This window comes from Blennius ocellaris (assembly GCF_963422515.1).
Source record: "Blennius ocellaris genome assembly, chromosome: 11".
NCBI classification, from domain to species: domain Eukaryota; kingdom Metazoa; phylum Chordata; class Actinopteri; order Blenniiformes; family Blenniidae; genus Blennius; species Blennius ocellaris.
Genome location: NC_137660.1, coordinates 16,180,475 through 16,201,498, shown reverse-complemented (window position 1 = coordinate 16,201,498; position 21,024 = coordinate 16,180,475). Strand labels below are relative to the sequence as shown.

Below are 21,024 nucleotides of genomic sequence, written 5' to 3'. Positions count from 1 at the left end.
CAATTTTAAAATGTGCTTTTCATTGACAAACGCTAAAAGTACAACACCAAATCTGCGGCTTAGATGTATTAAAGGTAATTTTATTAAGGATATTATCTTCCTTTCTTTGGCCTGATCTGATCCTGTGCTTGAGGGAAGTAAACCTGTACTGGGTCATTTCCACTGTAAGCCCCTATGGTGGAAACTGATAAAGTGTCCAGCCAATACCAGTGTGTCCATCTTTCCTATTTCTGTCCCTTATAGGTCAATGCTTTACCAGTGGACAAGGAGTTTAAGGGAATACAATATGCCGTCAGGTCAGGGGTCACGCATTTCTTGTGAGGCCGGGCTAAGTGAATAAACGGGAATCAGCGGAAACGGAAAATAACACAAGCAAAAAAGGCAGAGACTTCAGAAGATGTAATATAGGTCTGGAATGAGGTGGACAGAATGGAAGATGTAATACGAGATATTGTCTATTTCTGCCCCCTTTCTCCCCCGGCTGTCTGTGTGAGAGTGTAACTGACACTCTCTGGTCCTGCTTTAGCCCCCTTTGAAGGGGTTAAATCTGCTGCTGATTGGAGAGGAGAGGTGAGTCTGTGGTGGGGGGTGGGTGGATAAGGAGTCGTCGGGCAAAGAGTCAGGGGAGTACGTGGCCATTTTAGTACAATATGGATAAAGCGTACAGTATTTTGCCTATTTCAGTAGCGCCATGACAGATTCTACCTTACCAAAACTTGTCTGAATCCCCTGTTCTGGCTATGTGAGCAAGTCTTCAATCAAAAGCTGTCAATACCTCCTTCGTGACTTCACTCTTTCAATACGCCGTTTTTTTCCCCTAGTTTCTTTCCCTCTTATTTTTCAACAGCTTGTAATAGCAGTGTGACCCCCAAGTGAATCTGAGTGTCAAAACCATCCTCTCCGCTGCTCCTGTGCGCTCACGCGTGACGGCCCGTAGAACATAACTCATGTGAGAGACCCTGTAATGCTGCTGCTGTTTGATCTGCTAGAATAATTCTGCGTATGTTCCCTTGTTTCAGGTCACTCTGCCGCGCTCCGATCAATCACTTCTTGGCCGTCCGACTGACTGAAGCCGGGATCAATGTTGCACACAGACACTGGCTGACTCTGGAACACATGGCTCAAGGCTCGCGCTCACAGATCACCGCGAGACATCGTCGTGATTGTCTGCAGTGTGGAAGCACAAAAACTCGGGCCCGCGGATTGAAGTTGCTGAGCAAAAAGATAGATTTCAAGAACAATAGAGGGCAAGAGGAGGTGGAAAGGAGAGAAAAGGGGCTGAGTCAGGGGGTCAGACAGAAAGGAGCAGATACTTGATCAAAGTAAATTTTAGCTGATAAGTCCATCCATCATGCTGATGATACGGTTAATTCATAGTGACAGCATGTGGAATGAAATGAGTTTCAGTGAGTGAGGCTGTCATGTTTGACAATACGCAATAAGTCGAATCTGTCAATTTGTGCTGAAAACTAGTCAGTGTGGCGGGTATGGAAGCATGACCAGAGTTGAAGGGCTGTAAAGTAGCAGTTTGGGAGAGATTACCCCTCAGATTCTATCGATTTGACTTTGATATGAAGCGAGGATTACACTATGCTCCTGGCGGCCACAGCAGCCCCGTTTCGGGCCACAGTGGACAAAACAGGATGGACGTGAGACAAACGCAGGGGGGACTGGGATGGGCTGACGTAACAGGTCGTGATTGCGTTTAGGATACGCGTTTTATCACCTCGCGCTGCGCTTCATCACGGTTTTCACGGCAAGCTACGGCGTATGCCACCTAAAAAAGAAATCGAGAGGTATGAAGGCCACGGCGCACTTCGCTTCGGGGCAAACGGGAACATAGTGTAAACCTCGCTTAACACAATTGAGAGTTGGAAATGCGAATTTAAACAACAATGTGAGGATCACAATCAATCAACATGGTTGGTTTTTCATTATAGCCACAGCACTGCAGGAAAAAGATTAAGTCTAGTTTGAGTAACCTTTAATTATGCTTAATCTATTACTGTTTGGTGTGGCAATATTTGACGGTCGATTTTGAAGAAAAATAAAGACGTAAGAGTCACAATCAGTGACAAGAAAAGGCTAGAAGTGACCATATATGTTAAGTGGGAATAAAACATAGATGTTTGGCTTTATTTCTTTCAGGTTCTAATAATACACAAGCCATGCTTATTCCATACAGAACGCCAGAAAACTCTTCATATCACAGTACATTAGAATGCTTGTTGACTATGAGAGAGCCAACTTTAAAGAGTCTTTTTTTTTTCCCAGCATAGTTCAGATACAGAATTAATCTGCCAATCTAATTTCTTCACATTTACCTGTGAGACTCAGAGGACACCACCACAACGCGGGCGGGAGCCGAGCGGCGCAGCACATCCTGAAGACACTGCACTAACAGGAAGTGACCCAGATGACAGATTTGGAAGGTGGACTCCAGGCCGTCCTCAGTCAGGCTCCAGGGCTGAGTGCATACTCCTGCATTGCATACCAGAATGTGAAGGAGTCTGTAAGAGCGGGAGAGGAGACATTACCACAAGGTTAATTGGTTATGAAGAACTGAAAAACACTGCAGAAAAAAAAAAGCAACAAAAAAAACAGGGACTTTCATACACCCTTAGGCTGAAGAAGATTTAAAAAAGAGATGAGGAAAATAAATTAAACAAATAGAGGATAAAATAGTGGAAAGTCAAGCAGCAAGAGGAAGCAGGGTGTCGTGTTGCAGAGTGTGGTCGGCTCCGGAGGTCTACAGAGACAGGGCATCAGTAATGCTGATATGATACAGACGTTTCCAGTGCAGCTCCCTATGGTTACACAGGTACTGTAGATACTGAATACAGTTGGCCGGAGTCCAGGAGCAACAACACATTGAAAAGCAATCTCGAACGTTTCAGCACACAGGGCTGGTTGGAAGTAGCGGCTGACGACGCAGGGTTTTGTGTGACTACTTCGCGTCACCAAAACCCACCGACACATTGACTTAGAAAGGCCGAGCAGAGGAGAAAAGATGAAAAGGAATGCTCACACACACACACACGCACACGCGCACACGCGCACACACGCACTTTAACATAAATAGCAAGTGATTTTATTCATGGGCCAGTAAAAAAAAAAAGCATATTCCTTTCGTGCATGCAGACATGCAAAGCATTTCCATTCTTGCAGACTTTGTGTGGGTGAGTGAGTAACACTCCCCACTCGCATGGCAGGGAAAGGAGATTGCCGGATTGGTCAGGGCAGCGAAAGATCCTTGTCGGTGACAGCGTCGCTCCAGCGAGCTCAAAGCCACAGTAACACAGCCGAACAATCCAAACACACCCCACCAATTTTTAATTTCTTCCATTAGAATTAATTATGAGGCCGAAGGCAATTTGTGTACCCTGTGTTTAAGACTGCCTACTGGATTAATTAAAAACTGGATGCTGGAAAATTAATGTGTGAATTGTTATGCCTTGCTATAATGAGCCATCCCATGCTATTACATAGTAGTGTACTGTACGATCACCTTCAGGCCTCTGAACACACAAGGTTCATTAAAGAGCACAAACCTAGGCACAAGTCAACTTAAAGAATGCAGACCTCAGCATATTGTCTACGGCGCAAACAGCAGCAGTGAGATATTTAAATATTCACCCAAAATGCAACAACATGATGAAGTCTAACTTAACGGCTGGGAGGGAAACCACATCTGTAAATCAACGACCTCTGTAACTTGCACTCAAACCTGATAAAACAAGATAGAAGAGGAAAAGTTGCTGTTGATGTCAATTTTCACTTAGAAATTGCTCTCTTCTTTAAACAAAGCATCGCGACGGTTGTTTTTGGCCGAGCGTTTCGCTGTCTAATAGAGTGTGGAGTCCAGTAAGGTTGTGCAACACGAGGCTTGGCTCTGCCCCCAACGTACTGGCAAGGGGCTTCACAAAAACACAGCGGCCTTGAACTCCTGACATAACTTTCTAACCTTTGGCGACAGCTGTTATTTTAAAGTAATCCCCATGTCAGTCACACCTCTTAAGATTTAAATGTGGTGACCTTACACAGTGAACAGAATAAGCAAACAGGAAAAAAAATAAATCTGTGCAAATCAAAAATTTGTGATCGAAAACTCACACAATCAACTTTTCTCTGGCCAGAAGACCGATTTTCCCAAACGCAGCTCAGATGGGCCTCAGGTGAGTCTGCTTGTAATGTAAAAGGCCTGTTAATTCAACTGCCCACCAGTTAGTCCCTCTCTCATAAGCGCAGGTCTAATGAATGTCTTTAATAGGCCTATTGCCGCATACCACAGTCCCTCTCTCCACATTAAGGCCTCACACAACACGGTGTGCACTGTGCAATCTCAGCGCTGGTCAAACGAGGGTGTTAACTACCAAACGGGGAGACATTAGTTTATATATTTACTTTAAATAACCCCCTTGGGTATGACCCCTGACCTCCACGATAATATGGGCCAGCAGGAAGAGATTGCCTGTGCAAGCTGGGTTTAGATTACTGGTCGTTAACACTGCACTTTATTGGCAACAGGGAAACTGTAGCGGACAACACATACGGACATGTTATCAAAACTCATCCTGACCCATATTTAAACTCCAGAAAACTATCGAAGTCGCAATCGGACAGTGACCATAACACGAGAGTGATGAAAGGACTGCAGATGAATGTGATCCAACTCACATGAGTTTGAGATTCAACTGAACTGTGCAAAACTAAAACAGGATAAACGCAGCGAGGGGGGGGGGGGGTCGTGGGTGAAAACAAATTGCACGTGTTAATTATGGACTGTTCAGTAGAAATTGTATTAGGCCCTTCTGTCAGCGCTGTCCTCCATCAATTACATCCCAATGAAATTGCACTGCATTCAACAATATCAATATCCAGGTAATTTCATTTCAAAGGACAGGCAATTAAAGCAGAATCGGGGTCAATGGAACACAAAGCAGCGTGAAAGCCACTGACTAAAGCACTTAAAAGCAAGGGAGTGAGAAACGAGAGAAGGAAAAGAAAAAGACTCTGATTACATTTCACCTGTCAATGACACACGGCAGGAGCGTTATTGTGCACGCGTGTGTCTGTTTGCACATGTAAACACGCCGGGTGTGTGTGTGTGTGTGTGTGTGTGTGTGTGTGTGTGTGTGTGTGTGTGTGTGTGTGTGTGTGTGTGTGTGTGTATACATGTACACGTTGTGTTTGTGACTCCTGTGTGTGTGTTATGCCTGAAGACATACGTGCAGTAATAGAGTGGTGGTAGACTCAGACAGCTGCCCAGTGCCATTCACAGCTCAGAGCTCCCAGCCTCCACTCTGCTCTGTTCGCCTTCTGATGAGAATTAATGTACTCTGACGTCCCTGGGAGTCCCCACTCCACTCCCCCCAACAGCACGGCTAATGAAGAAATACAACCTTGCTAAAATACTGAGGTGGAGAAAGAGCGACACAGACAGAGAGAGACTGAGAGACGACACAAGAGAGGGAGAGGAAGAAAGAAAAAAAAGAGAAACGGAGGCAGATAAACAATTTGTAAGAGCAGATTATGTAGAAAGAAATCGGTAAAGTAAGTAAGGATTTCTTGGGACAGTGGAGCTAGAGGCAGGCCAATACACTTCAGTGCTGCGGGGAGGGATGTATTTAAGAGTTGAGACGGAAAGCGTAGGACACAGAGTGAGGGAAGCCACTGTGAGGTTTGGCTGTGACCCAAGACACGTGTCCTGGATGGCCATACCCTGCCCCAGGGCTGCTACAGGCAATGACTGCCCTGCCTCTCCCCAAGGGGCTCCCTTGACACCATCGCCCCCCATATACACACAAACACAAAATCCCCTGCCTTGAGACCTGCGGGTGGATGAGCAGTATGGATGACAGAATTCATGACCCTAAAATAGAAACTGTACGACCGACAACAGGACGGAAGACACATGGTGCAAAAGCTGACCAACACAAAATAAGTGCCATAAAGTGCAACCAATGTCAAGCAAATCGACACAATACAAAGGCTTGATTCCTGGGACCTTGTACACATGCTGTCAATCACTTACGGTACATCCCCTCTGTTTATATGGCGTAACAGCAGGGATGGAAACAACCAGTCCTTAATAAAAAGAAAAAAAATTATAAAAAAAATGTTTTAGCTCCTTATTTAACAGATATTTTCATCATAAGTCCTATAAATTCGGAGACGGTGTCATGATTTGTTAGTTGGGCATGCTGCCATGCATTTGACTAATAAACCTTTTTGAGATGAGCTTCAGTTTCACAATGGCAGCCCTCAAAACTCATTTCAACCAAAGTACCTGAATAGAAGAGATATCTACCCTGTTAGAAATTAAGCATTAGATACACACAATTGTGTGTCTTTTGATTGGTTGTTCTGGGCAACAAAAAAAAAAAAAGAAAGAATGGACTCTCACACCAAGGATAGCAGAGGGCAAGCATAAAATAACAGGAAGATTAACAGAAGGGATATCCTGGATTTTCTTTTCGGTCGTCCCGAAGAAATATGTGCTTAAAAGAGATACTTACAGTTTCTTGGCCTTGAAAGACTCTGCAAACTCTCTGACGCTGCGAAGAGAGGCCAGGTTGCACATCATGGCCTCGACTCGGGCTTTGTGCTGCAGGCAAACAAAACACACAAAAGAATGACATCAAACATCAGCAGCGGCAAGATCCCAAAATTATTCATAGTCTGTGAAGACTTATTCATATGTAATTATTGTGTTATATCTCCATTGACTCAATGGCATTAAGCATGGGCTGAAAAGTGGAAGATTAACCTTGGGTCGGTAATGTAAAAAGGGCCTCTTATCTGGTTTAACCCCGAGTTTTATCTCACTGGCAGGAATAGATTTTACTTTAATTTAGAATGGTGGAAGTAATTTGAAAAGATCACTGGTCCCTGTCACATTCCGAACCTAAACATTCCCAAGGTGCTCTATAGGTTGTGATTGGGCGTTCTTTGAGTGGCTGTTTGGGAAGTGCGTGCGTGGCTCGTCTTGCGCCATATGTTGGGAGACAGGGTGACGGTGGGACAGGAACGGAGAAAGATAAATGACTGGAGAAGTGAATGCATAGCTGCATTTACACACTGCAAAAAGACACACTAAATATTCATCATCCTCTCCATCACACTGTGGAATTCAGCTGGAGGGCAAAGGCCTCCGAAGAGGCATGTGCAGGTCTAAAAGAACACATATCTTATATTTTATAAAAGCATATATCAGTGGTCACTTAGTGACTTCCCACACAGTTTGTCTTTTCCGGCTTTACTGCCTTTTTTTTTTCTTCTTCCCCCTCTCCTTTCTCTTTGTCTCTATCAGAGCAGGCCCTGAAGAGACAAGCATGGCTGAGTCCTTCTCCAACATGTGAGCTCACACGGGACCTCAGCATATGTCGGCACCAGCGCGCGCGTGGCATGAACTGAGACGGGCGCTTGCCGGGATCCGGAGAGCGGCGCGTCCCTCGTGCTCTGGTCTCCGGGTTCGCGAGCGCCAGGTATTCCTGAGAGCTGGTCGTCTCCTTTCGTCCTGCCCACCGTCCCCCGGGGAACACTGTCAGCTCATATTACACCCCGGAAAAGCGTTCAGCTCTGCATCCGCCGCCGCCGCCGCCACCGCCACCACTATCACCACTGATGCTGCTGCTGCTGTCGCCTCCCCGTCAGCCTTTTTCCACTGATCTGATCTCCCGTCTGTGGGCGTCATATGGGAATGTTTTTTTCCCTCTGCGCGTCTGTCTCCGCAGAGCTAAGTATACATGACACTCACAGCAAGGACGCTCCATGGAGCAGTGAGCACAAAGAAAACAAGAAAGGGTTAAGAGCACCTTCTGATGGAAATGTGACTCTTCAGGCATTTTACAGACACCTTAACTGCCCCGGGGTGTATTTATACATGCATACACAGGCACACGCACGCCCCCACACACGCACACAACAAATTCAATGTTGTGACTCAAGGGTAAAACCACGCTATCACACCATTATCTATGCCTGAATTATTCTCTTGATGCCACTCTATACCATTATATGGATGCTATTACAGAGCATTAAAGGTCTGATTATGGCTATTATAGATATGATTATAGGGTACCTGCTTATATGATCTGCACACAGCAGTAATCACAGGTGAGAGGAGACAACTGTCTAATTTAATGACTTGTATGTGCAATATGCATTTATGCTCCTTGTCACTTTCACACAGAGAAACAGGCGGGTAAAGCGAAAAATCGTTATGTGAAAAAGAAATATTTGGTCATGTCATAGTCATGCAAGTGTAAAAGATGGATTTGAAAGAAGAAAAAAAACATGATGAGAAAACTTCATGGTGTGTGTGTGTGTGTGTGTGTGTGTGTGTGTGTGTGTGTGTGTGTGTGTGTGTGTGTGTGTGTGTGTGTGTGTGTGTGTGTGTGTGTGTGTGTGGGGGGGGGGGGGGGGGGGTGGTTGTAGCTGTGAGAAAACTGAGGCATTCCTTTCGAACAAGGTCAGAGAAGGCAGCAGTGTGGTAATTAAGAGGTCACTATAAGGCCTCCTCAACAGGATAGCGCCCTATGAGTGTATGACCAGCAGAGAAGATGAGAGCAGGTGTCAGCTTGACGGAACACATATCCTCTTCTCTGGAGACAAGGAGGTAAAGGGAAGGAGAGATGGAGTAATGGGAGACCAGAGGGAGGATAGAGGGGGGGGTTGAAGGCGGGGGGGGCCACTGGAGCAAATCCAGCAGGGAGAAGGTGAGCAGCCTGCTTGCCCGCCCGCCTACCCTCCCCCTGCAGATTGAAGTCTTGCGAAGAAAATAAAGTTTATTGCCTGGAAAGAGGGGGAAAAAGCATGTAAAAAGCATTAAAGCGATGGAGGTGAACAATTAGACAGATGGCCAGGTTTTGGAAGGAGAAGAAGAAGAAAAAAAAAAAGGGGGTAGAAAAAGGCAGAGAGAACGCACAGACGCAATCGTTCAGGGTTTTTATGAGGACCCTGACAACTCTTGGTCTCTTCAAGGGCGAAAGGAAAAGTGAGAGGCAGCGAAGCCTCTCTGGTTAACTCTGAAGCAATCGCTGAGTGTGCAACACCACCGTGCTCGGCTCGGGGTGACAGAGCTTACCGCCCCCAGCTATACACAACCTATCGTTCCACCGAAAAAAGCAAAAGGCTAATTATGAATGAAACACATGTAAATAAGCGTTTCGGCTTGGAGAACTGCGGCAAAACTGTTTGTCCGTGGGACTGCACGTCTCGGAAGTAGATCTGCATTCAGAGCAGAAAGCGGCAAGGTCAACCGCAAAGACAGGACGGGGCATCCGATGCCTCACCCTTCACTCTTGCCGCCACCTCTCACCTTCCACCAACACTTCCAGGCACCGTCCCTCTAGAACCCCGTCCCATGACAATAACCTCCTTGACTTTCACTAAAGTGAAGGCGGGAAACTCGAGTGCGTACCGAGACGAAATAGTTAACCTTTCCCTGAGTTCGGAGGGCGAGTCGGCCACTGCAGAGGCTCCTCTCGCCTCTCCGGGTGTTTTCCATGCACACTGGATAACGGCACGTGGTCACTGCTGTGGAGGGAGAAGCAAAAGGGGATCGGGGGAAGCGCTCTAATACAATTATAACTGGAACCATCCAATCCAATCAAATGAAGAAGTATTAGAGCATGGGGGGGGAGCCCCATCCTGTTCAGTGAGACAGCGGGACCACTCCACTAACTCTTAAAACACACACATGTAGCCATACTCACACACAAGCACACAGGTACACACACTTCACTGACCCCTTTAATAGCACAGTGGCCACCCCTAATGGACGCAAGCAAGTGGAACCGCCAAATAATACACTGTCTTAATGCACTAGGCTCAATCTCATCCCCCCCCCTCTCCCCTTATCCTTCTCAGCCTTCACTCTCATACTTTAACCCCTTTTTCCATCTTCCCTCAACCTTGTGCTGCTCGCCACCTCAGCCCAGCCCCCCCCCCCCCCCCCCCCCCCCCTCCCCTTCTAGGTCGCCAGTGCAGGGGCAACACTTACGGAATCAAAAGTACCCCCACAGATACAAAAACACTTACCCCGCAGACCCCCGGTTAACACCTCAGACACCGAGAAGAGTGGTGACGGAGAACGGCAGGGAAGACAAAAAAAAAAAAAAGGTGCACCAGTAGTTTGGAGTGCCTCCTGCCACTCCTCGTGAATGTGTGATTCCTCGTATCAATACGAGGCCACACGCAACATAACATGAACGGATCTTAACCGGCTAAGGTGCTGTAATAGCGATGAAAGTGAATGAGCATGGAAGACACCATGTGAAAAGGGCACCTTATAAAAGCAATTAGAGAAATGACTTTGAGCCCCTCTTCTTGCTCCGTAGATTAGAACAGGCCTCGGAGGGAGGAACACCGAGCAACTCGGATCTCTGTGACCTTGTCCGCAACACGCCACACCAAATTGGTCATCAGCTTTTAAGACTTATATCATAGATATATATTTTTAGCGAAAAGAAAAAGAGAAAAGGAAGGAGAGGGGGGGGGGGGGGGGGGGGGGGTACTGTGGAATGTGCAGGTCGTATATCATCCTGTCACAATTATGACGGTTGTTCATAAATACCAACCAATCTCCTCTCCACCTGGCTAAGTCACATGCGCTTGTGCTTATGCACACACCACACACCAACAAAGAAATATGGACACACACAACGTGCAGTGAACGCACATGCACACCAAAAAAAAAAAAAAAAAAAATCAAGGAAAAAGGCACATCTGGCCATGTGCCCTATAAGTCTGAGAGCTGACCTCCACACATAGACAAAGAGACTCAATACACACTCAGGCAGCGTGAAGTCAAGCACCTTGTGCACACACACACACACACACACACACACACACACACACACACACACACACACACACACACACACACACACACACACACACACACACACACACACACACACACACACACACACACACACACACACACACACACACACACACACACACACACACACACACACAAACGGATGCATATATTCTGCACATTATAAACATAAACACACACAAACAAACAAACACGCACGCACGTACACATCCACTTACTCCCTGACGCGCCCGCACACTGCAATTAATAGGGAGGCAGGTCTCTGGTGAGGAAGAGAAAGTGCCTGTTCAGCACATACAGGCAGAATATGCAATTTCCTCCAGTTAAGTCTGTATTAAATTGATTTCTTCTTTCTCTGACACGGACTGGGTTTTTCCCCCCCTAATGAAAGCTGGATAATCTACAGGTTTTCCCTTTCCCGAAATCAAGTTACAAATCAAGCAATTGCAGGGGCAGATATGGGAAAGGTGAGGGAAGGACATGGGACGATTTTCCAGATGAGAAACATGAAAAATGAGGCTCATACGTGCCGATACTCTCAACACGGACATTAGCAGGATCTGACACACGCGCGCAGGCCGGGAGTAAAGGCCAGGCCTTGGTTAAGCACTTGCTGACACTTTCATTCAGCGGCATACTGAGGGGCAGGACGTGTTAGTAAACACAGCATTAATAAACGTGATTAATCAAACGCATTAATTAGTAAGTACTTCAAGCAGTTAATCACTCACTCAAATCTGACAAGAAGTCGTCGAGAGGCTGTAGAAAAAAAAAACCCTGAGAACGAAATGAGGACTTTAAAGCAAAAATTCATGCGGTCACAAAATATGACAACATATAAGAAGCAATTCAGTCCAAAGTATATTTACTGAAATGTAATAAAATGTTGTTATGAAGACAAAATTCCATTTAAAACTTTGGAATTACTTACAGTAGCACATCAATGTGGAAGCTAAATGTTTATGTTCTAGCTTGAGGTGAAGCAAGTTTAAAGTCTTTTACAAACTGCTGGGTAATTTCATTTGCTGAATAACAATAAAACATATTTAATATGCTTGTTATAGGTTTTCAAAACCCCAAATTGTAATGTAAATGTTCACTTTAACGGTCAAATAAATTGACTGAGAAAAGAGGTGGAACACCTTCCTAGAGGAGGGAAAGACTATTTGTTCAGCATTAAGTAAAGGATAATTGAATATTACTTTAAAAAAAATGACATTTGAAATTGTGAAATAACAAATTTAATAAAAAAAATGTCAACATTTAAAATAATTATAGACTGTAGACTATATAATAATTAATGTGTCTATATGTTAGTTCTAGTCATTTTTATAATACCCCATTGATGACTATGGTAACATGTTTGCTAAAATGATGCAAAACAATATTTCTTGTGTTTCTAGACTGTGGTAGAGAAACAAGGTTGTTGCTTAAAAAAAAAAAGCCTTTTCAAAATCTGAACAAATTATTGAGATATGATATTGTATCGTGTATGTATGTATGTAATACACACTGTAGAATAATCTTCATAACACTTTTACTCTTTAATGGACAGAGAGAGAGAGAGAGAGAGAGAGAGAGAGAGATGGGAAATGAAAAGGACAGCGCGGTCATCATAATTGCAGAGTTTGCTTTTCGGATGCAGACAGACCAGGGCCATGGGGCCTGAGGCAGATATCAGATTACGCACACACACGCACGCACACTCACGCACACACACACAACACACACACACACACACACAAATACAAACTTAGACATACACCCATATAAATATATAGAAACATTCACACAAAAAAATATTTCAAAGCCAACCCAAACAAGTGTTTTGTCATTCAGCTCAATACGAGTTTTAATACAGTCTTGCATGTATTTGTGTTTTCTAAAGAATGAAGTGAAATGGGTACTTCAGTCTTTCATTACTAACATTGAAATAACATAAATTCAGAAATCATTTGCTTGTCTTTGCATATTCCAATGTGTGTGTGTGTGTGTGTGTGTGTGTGTGTGTGTGTGTGTGTGTGTGTGTGTGTGTGTGTGTGTGTGTGTGTGTGTGTGTGTGTGTGTGTGTGTGTGTGTGTGTGTGTGTGTGTGTGTGTGTGTGTGTGTGTGTGTGTGTGTGTGTGTGTGTGTGTGTGTGTGCACCTTTCAACGTATGCCTGTATTTTACTTCTCCCCTCCTTCTTCCGGGCAGAGCCTGATCAGATTTATATTAAAAAGTGATGGAGATTTAAATAATGTGTCTATGTTCTCAGAAAGACATCAAGAGATTTTCATCTTGCTCTCCTCTTCCACCCCGGTCTCTTCCTCTCCATTTCCTCACCCTCTTCTGCTCCAATCTCCCCCCCTCATCTTACCCACTCTATCTCCGCCAGATTCGCAGACAGTGCACATTTTGCTGCATGTCTTCAGTGCAACCGATATCCTGAACAACCAGGATTTTAATGTGATCTATATTGCGCCCTAATATTTCAGATCTTAGAATAAGCACCGCAATTACATATTTACACCCAACTTATTTTGCAATTCCGTACGGGGACTTTAGTGTCTGGCTGAACGGCACAAATAGCCCGAGATGCTGATTACGTCGTGGTTAGATAACAATAAAGACAGAGGGAAAAAAACTCAGAGACCCTATGCACTTACACTGTATGTACAACTTTCTATATAAGGGTGTCAGCAATACCGCGTTCTCTCAAGTACAAAATAATGTGTTCGTTTCAAGTGCAGTGGTAATGTGATTGCTTTATCTAAACCTGCTAGTTTTACACTGTTTAATTTCTCCTGAAACACTCGTGCTTTCTACCATCTCGGTATCCCGAGGACTGGTGGTGCCCCAAAACACACGGGCAGAAATGCATGCACTTACGCAAATGTACATTGTTGTAGTGAACACACATCGCAGTTCAGAGATAATAAATGAAGCCTCTTTCATTTGGTTACCCGAGCCCCTTTTTTTTTGTATCAGCTTTATAAAAACATAAGCATAACATAATTGAATAAGAAAAGAATCTGGCAATTAAGAAACACGGAGGCCTTTGAAGTGAGTAAGTGTATAATAGGCCTTTTGATGAGGGAGTGTTTTATACTCCGCAGGGTCTGGTATGCACTTTGATTAAAAGCTCTTTTGTTTGGCAATGTTCTAAACTGCTTACCATTTTCCACTGTCACAATAGTTTAAGTCTGAGTTTACGAGAGATTGTGCTTTTTTCTCTTCGTGCTTTGTCTTGTGCGGAATCACACAGGCGTGATGCTGTGCTATCATTGCAAGGGAATACATGAATGAAGGAATGAATGGGGGAAAAGCCTCGAATGAAGGCTGTAAAACGAAAGAGGAAAGAGGTGAACAGCGGCACTATCTAAAAGGCTCATATAATTGATGCCGCGATGTCCGGACTTCTAAACACACGCGTTGCAAATAAGTACAGACGACAAGCTCCATTTACATGTTCCATCGTGTCTGCTGATAAGGTCATGCAGTTTTGCATTCTGTTAAAATATTTTCCGCAGATTTGAATAATGGGATTCTCATCATGCGTCTTTAGCCCCCTTGTCGCCCGGTAATAGCCTGGAAGACTCCCGTTGAACAATGTAATAAATGCGTCACGTGACCTCGGCAAAGGTGAGGGGTCAGCGAGCCACAGATTGTCAACGGAGCGGCGGCATGACAGAGAATAAATGATGCCTAGTAAACAAATTAAATTATTGCTTTAATTCATGCAGTCTGATTCAATTTGCGGGAAGAGGAGCCCTTCACTGGGGAACAGAAGGAGCGAAGGAATGACAGCGAGGAAGGGGGGGGCGGGATAGAAGATGAGGATGACGCGGACACGCACCTTCTCCTTCCATCGCTGAATTCCCACAATGTCTTTGGCTCCACTCATGGAGAGTAACTATATTAAGGAGTCCCGATCATTTCACAAGACTGCATTCTGCTTTCGGTAGACGCCGAGTCTTCCTTTTGTCTCGTGGTTAAACGTATTAAGACTGTGTTAAATCGAGTTGGAGCAGGACCACCAGGCTAACTTCCTGCCCCGGCACGAACTGAGTGACAACAAGCAGGAGACGTATCCGAATTGTCTAAACTGCTGCGCAAGACGACATGTTGCATAAAGATTATGCTTGAATCGTTCAGGAAGAAAATAAAACGTACATAAGGAAAAAGAAAACAAAATGAGTTCACCAAAGGGAATGGAGAATACTTTAATCTAAAGGAGAAAACTCTTTGAAGAAATTTTTGTGGGCTTATTGTGATGGGCAGAAGGGAAAGCCCATAATCGGATGGTACATCCCATGAACCTAAAAAACCCTGAATAAAGCATCAGTATTAAGTTTGGTCTATCACCCAATGCTGCATTAGGTCTCTCCTCAGTTTGCTCCTTAATTCCATCAGAGTAATCCCACGTTATTGCCCTCTAACAGTACCCTAAACGGAGAATAAAAAGTTTGCTCCCCTCTAGCAGTGTATTACCAGGAAACAACAGGCCCTCTCCTCATTAAGTTATAGATATAAATGCTCCAAAGCATGAAATTACCCCCGAGCCTCCCTCTCCAAATAACCTGGTTTGCAAACAAATGATCCGAGCACAAGCAGTAAAAGGCAGATTATTAAAATAATAGGAGGGATTTAAATTTGCATCCACAGAACAATTCAGCACAGGACTGTGCAATTACTCCTCCCCTCCTCCCCTGTTCAATCCACCTTTCTACGGGCGAGCCCAGAGTCCCTCGCACTTTATTATGTCCATCTGTTCTTTCGAAGAATCAGACGCAGGTGCCGGTATTTTCAGGTGCGTCGCTATCCGTGTTAATGTCGTCCAATACGGTTATAAGTGCGTCTGTTTGGTGGCGTCTGATAGTTCCCTCTATCTTAATCAAACCCCCACCCCCATGAATTTACATAGTCTTTCCGACTTGGCCGTCACGCAGAGATGGCGTCTCTCTATTCCGATGATAAATAAGGAACTTTATTCAGAGACAATAACAAGCCCTCCTCCTATGCTAGAGTAAATGGGAAGTGATGAGAGAGTGAGGTGAGCAAGAACGGACGAGGCAAAGGGTGCTCAGGCCTGCATTACCTCTGAGTTATGGCCTCCATTTGCATCTCAATCAGCCTCTTTGGAGAGCCCACCACCTTGGTAACACCCCCATCACACCGCAGCCACCCCAGGTAATCAGGGAGATTTAGTGGGACTGGCAGCCTACTGCGGGCACCCCCTGGCTGGGACTTGGAGCTCATTCTCAGCCCCTGGTCTCGCAAAGGGCCCTCTGGGCCACATCCACACACTGGAGAATGGCAGCACTTAACAAGACCGAGGAAGACCAAAATAGACAAGCAGCAAGAACAGGCTATAAAACAGAGGGGAAAACAAAGCACCCGTGTGATTGTAATAGATCTTCCAGTGTGGATGTCTGCATAGTGTTCTGTATCGCTGCCTCATTATAGCCAGAGGAAAAAAAAAAAGAATAACAAATTTGAACTTGTGACCTTAGGTAGGAACATTTTATCTCAGAGCTGATGATGGTGCTGACACAATCTCGCTGTACTTCCACAGCAAAAGAACAGGCTGTCTCCAACATGTAATGGGAGCTTGTGCACACAGCAGCATGGTGTGATTTGCAGATAGAGAATGCTACACTTGAGACTTGCCTCTCTAGTTAGCGCTGTCTCACGGCTGAACCCCGCTAAGTTATTATTACCTACAGTCGGCACCTATTGATATTGTGACTCCGGCATCTGTTCACTTCCTCGTTACTGCCGAGGCACCAGTACGGCGTCCGACCTCACCGCGTGCGTGTGCTTCAGTTGTGTGAGTGCCGGTGTGCGGGTAAGACCTCTGGGCTCGAGCAGTCGCTGCACTCAGAAGAAGAACAAGAGGCTGAGGAGGCTAATAGAGAAACACTCAACACACCAGGGGCCTAATCAACTGCGAAGGACATGTACCCATAGCTCCGAACATCTACCTTACACAAACACGCCGGCCTCTCTCTTTTTTCCCCCCGCTCTAATCTCACCGATATTCCACATGGCCGACACCGATGCCACATGACACAAAGACTTTGTAAGCGAAGCTTGTGGGGAAAAAACAACGATCGAAGTGAGAAGTGAGAGTGGAATCCAAACTTTATCTGCAAATACAGATGGCCCAGGTGAGTGGAATAAGGGGGGGGGGAGAACGAAACAAAGAGCGAGGTCTGAAGATCTGGTGAGTTAGAATGAGGGAGCTGAGTTTCCATTATCAGAATCAAATATTAGTGAGAGGGGAAAAAAAAAAAAATGGGGAGTGGGCAACATTAATCAAAGTGTTCACCTAGTGGGCAGCCATATGGCAGATCAGCACGCCAACAGTGCAAACTTGCTGATCTTCAGTAACGGAGTGCAATTAATTCCACTGGCTGCATTCATCTCTCCCTCACACACCGATGGAAGGGAGGCAGAAAAGAAGAAGAAAGAACAGAAGAGGGTTTGTCATGATTCCACTCTTCCTCCTCAACTCTTTTTTTTCCCTTCCTCCCTCTCTCTCTCTCGCTCTCTCTCTCTCAAAGCACAGGAATCAGACCCAGGTGATGAATGAGGTGGACACGGGGGCCTCTGGTAGCTCCTGTGGTGATGGTGGGGGAAGAAGAGGTGGGACAGAAGGAAGTAAGACATTAGGAAGCTTATAGAGGCATAGAAGCCCCCATTTCCCACTATATTTCTGGAAATCTGATGGAACCGCCGCCCAAAAACTTGTGGTAGGGCCAAGTTTTTTGTTTTTTTTATATTATCAATGTAATCAAGTTTTTTTGTGAAATAGGCTGTTCTAAATGCAGTGCCATCTGAAGGCCAAAAGGATCAGTTGCATCCAAAGTTGACCTTCTGCCTTTCTACCTCGCTGTCTGCTTCTTCCCGTTTCTGAAAATGTCCAACAGTCGGAGACATTATTAATGTCTCAACACTGTTTGGACGAAATGCGTTGCAGACTGGTAAACCTCTGTCTGTTTTTACTTCTGAAGGACTCTCCCATTCTAAAATGCTCTTTTATTATTATAGTCAATCATCTTACTGACTCTTTGGGCTGCTTGATATCAGCCTCACTTAGTTTTATTTCAGCCCTTGTCTAAAAGCTTATGATACATTTTGAAATTCAAAATGACTCTAAACCATCTTATATTAACCAAAGTGTGCAAAATGTATTTAGGTTTATGAGGACTAAAAATCATTGACATGTCACACGAGGCCCCAACGTCTTGTGAAAATAGACTTGTACATAGTACGATTTATCCAACCTATTGGTAAGGCTATGTTTGTGTGTCTTTGTTTTACCCAGTCCTAAATCTTTCCTATATCGAAGTCAAAAGTGCCAGTCATTCAGCGACTGCCAAAGTATTCACGAGAAGTTTACAGAGGAAACTCCACCACCAGATTTACCACAATGACAAAGTCAGAATGTCATGCTATTTACAAACTACCATAATGAGAGTAAGGCACGCACAATCCCACTGTTCAAAAAATAAACCCTCATAAACACAATATAAATCCCATTATCCTACCCACATAATAGCTATTTCTACACAAAGCTGTGCGGGTAAAACATTGTGTTTATTACCACTCTTCAGCTCTCCCTGGAATTGCTGTAAAACCCATCAAATCTTTAGAAAGAAGGCAAATAAACCTTGCAAAAGTTTTGTAATTTTCATGTATTTGTTAAGAGAGTAGGAATTACACTTTGCTGTCCAAACAACTGTTTAAAAAAAAAAGAAAATACAGATTACCCTAAAATAATTTAAATTAAACTAAAGACTTTTCAAGATCTATCAAAACAAATGTGTTTATATAGATTCATTAAACTCTGAATTATAAAAGACAGAATGACAATTGACGTTGTGTATTATGTTTCCGTAAGGTAAATAAAGCTTTTGAGGGGAAAAAGATGGCAAATAATGGAAAGGCGCCACACACACACACACACACACACACACACACACACACACACACACACACACACACACACACACAAACACACACCTCTTTTGGTTTTATGTAAAATTAGCTTCTCCCCCGGCTCTTAACACAAGCTCATCTCCATTAGCTGCAACCTAGTAAAACTGACTCCTCCAAATGAGTTGTGGATGTGAGCTCCCCTGGCATTCTCAACTCTCCCATCCATACAAACACTCTGCATCTGCTTTCTCGTGTCCATATCTCCGTCAGTTCATCCCATAGGCCCAGTCACCATACCACCCATACCAATATCATAAATGACTGTGAGGGGAGCCTTCATTAGGGCAGCACTGCCCCGCCACCCCCCTAATCAGGGCATTTTCCTTGTGTGTGTTGGGCTGCTGCTTTATAGCCCAAAAGGGGCTCCGTTAATGAGGAAGTGTACATGTCTCCATTTCCTGTCTAGCCAGGTCGGCAGTTCACGTAGTTGAGCCTATTATAATCACATGGCTTCTTTAATTAGCCACATTCATCTTGGTCGTGCATCAAACAGCTTAAAGTCACAGAGTAACAATATAAACGCAAACATCGCCTCAAAAAAAAAAAGCTGCTAAATATTATGAGATCATTTTCGCAGGACAGTGGGTTAAAAAAAAAATAGAGGGAGATAGTGATGTATTTATCCCTTACATAATGGATAGCGTTAATTACTATACTCCAAACATAAACTAGTATCCGAGGACACGAGGACAGAAGAGTTACGACAAATGTCACGGCCGGCTCTCCCCCACCGTTTCCACAAATGCTCACACTTCTTCACATTCTGCCCTCGGCCGGCTCAATCTCTTCAATCCCCTCTCCCCGCCGCTGATCTCAAGCCGTCCCCGTCTTTCTTTCCCTCCATCATCCCCTCTTCACTCCCAGGCCTCGTTGACATTAACCTGGAGCACTCATATTTTCCCATGGTTCTCCATGTTGCTCTCCACATGTCAGAGCAGGAGGCTTTATGGCCCACATCCATCAGCGTCACACGCCGGGATTTATGGGAGATGGAGTCCAAACCCAATAGCTCTGAATCAGTCTTACTGAAGCCGACCCCTGGGCCGCTGTGCAATGTAATAGATGAGCACCCCCCCCTCCTACCAACTCCCCACATCAGTTCACCTCTTCTCCTTCAACCCCTCTTCTGCTCCTGCCTTTCACCTCCCCCGGCTTTTCCTCCACGGCACCATCAGTCCAGTCCTCCGCCTTGCCCGTGATGGTTCTTCTCGCTCATTCATTCAACCCTAATGAAGATTTGGTTACCAAAAATTAATGAGGCAGGCCGGGTAAAGGAAATAGCCAAGTGCACATGCACACATTCACATAGACATAGGTTGATCACTCATTGATGTGTGTAGGGTTTTATTTAGGCTAATTTATCAAGACACTGTATTAATAGGCAGCGGTGCCCTTCAGAGGAGAGATGAGAGGCACCAATTAACTCGGTTCACTGCCACAGATGGACCTGTAGGAATGACAAAAGCCTGTCAAATTATTCAGTCCTGGAGCTCTCTGTGGTTTACAAAAAAAAAAACACTGTTGGAAATGACAAGAGAAAAAGCTCGGAAGGCTGTGGAGCCAAAATAGATGTAATAAAGCGTTTTACTAAATAGACTGCAGTCAAACTGTACACTCACCCGAAAAATCAAGCGTCTTGGTCTTTTTGTTTTTGTTTTTTTTTCCAAATATTGAGGAGTACTTGCCAAAGATAATGTTGGCAAACTAATTGCTCCAAGATAAACCTTTTTATTAAATTTTTTTTTTTGATATGTCATTGATTTCTGGTAAAGGTCAACAAAGGGCAAATTTCACATTTCAAAGTGGTGGTGGCAAATTCTCTGAATAAAATAAGGAGTTGTCAGGAAGTCCAGATTGCCGCTACGCTGCATTTCATCCATGAATGAATGAATATTGAGGATCTCAATCACCTGTCATTTTATCAAGTCGAAGCCGAGTGCTCCAACATCTCCAGTGCGCTTAGTGACACCATATTGCATGTTAATTTAATAATTTGTCCTTAAAAAAAATAACAGTCAAAAGGTGTATTTGCCTTTGTAATACACCTGCTTGAATGTTGACATATTGATTTTTGTGCCATTGGAAAAAGAAAATCGTCCGTAGATTTCAGCAGTTGGAGAAGAAAGTGGAAGAGACGTACAGGGAGGGAGAATTTCGGGAATTTGAAAAGGTTTAATCCGTCTGCTCGAGT

The 21,024-nt window shown here is 44.5% G+C and overlaps 1 protein-coding gene across 1 annotated transcript in view; it reads right to left on the bottom strand.

Annotated features, from left to right (window-relative positions):
• wwox (WW domain containing oxidoreductase) overlaps window positions 1–21,024 on the bottom strand; it is a 132,495-nt gene that overhangs the window by 88,875 nt on the left and 22,596 nt on the right. Inside the window, exons 6-7 of the mRNA XM_080505404.1 lie at window positions 6,519–6,607; window positions 2,325–2,510 (exon numbers count right to left, since the gene is read on the bottom strand). Coding sequence (XP_080361530.1) covers window positions 2,325–2,510; window positions 6,519–6,607 — 275 coding nt within the window. The remainder of the gene's footprint in view (window positions 1–2,324; window positions 2,511–6,518; window positions 6,608–21,024) is intronic.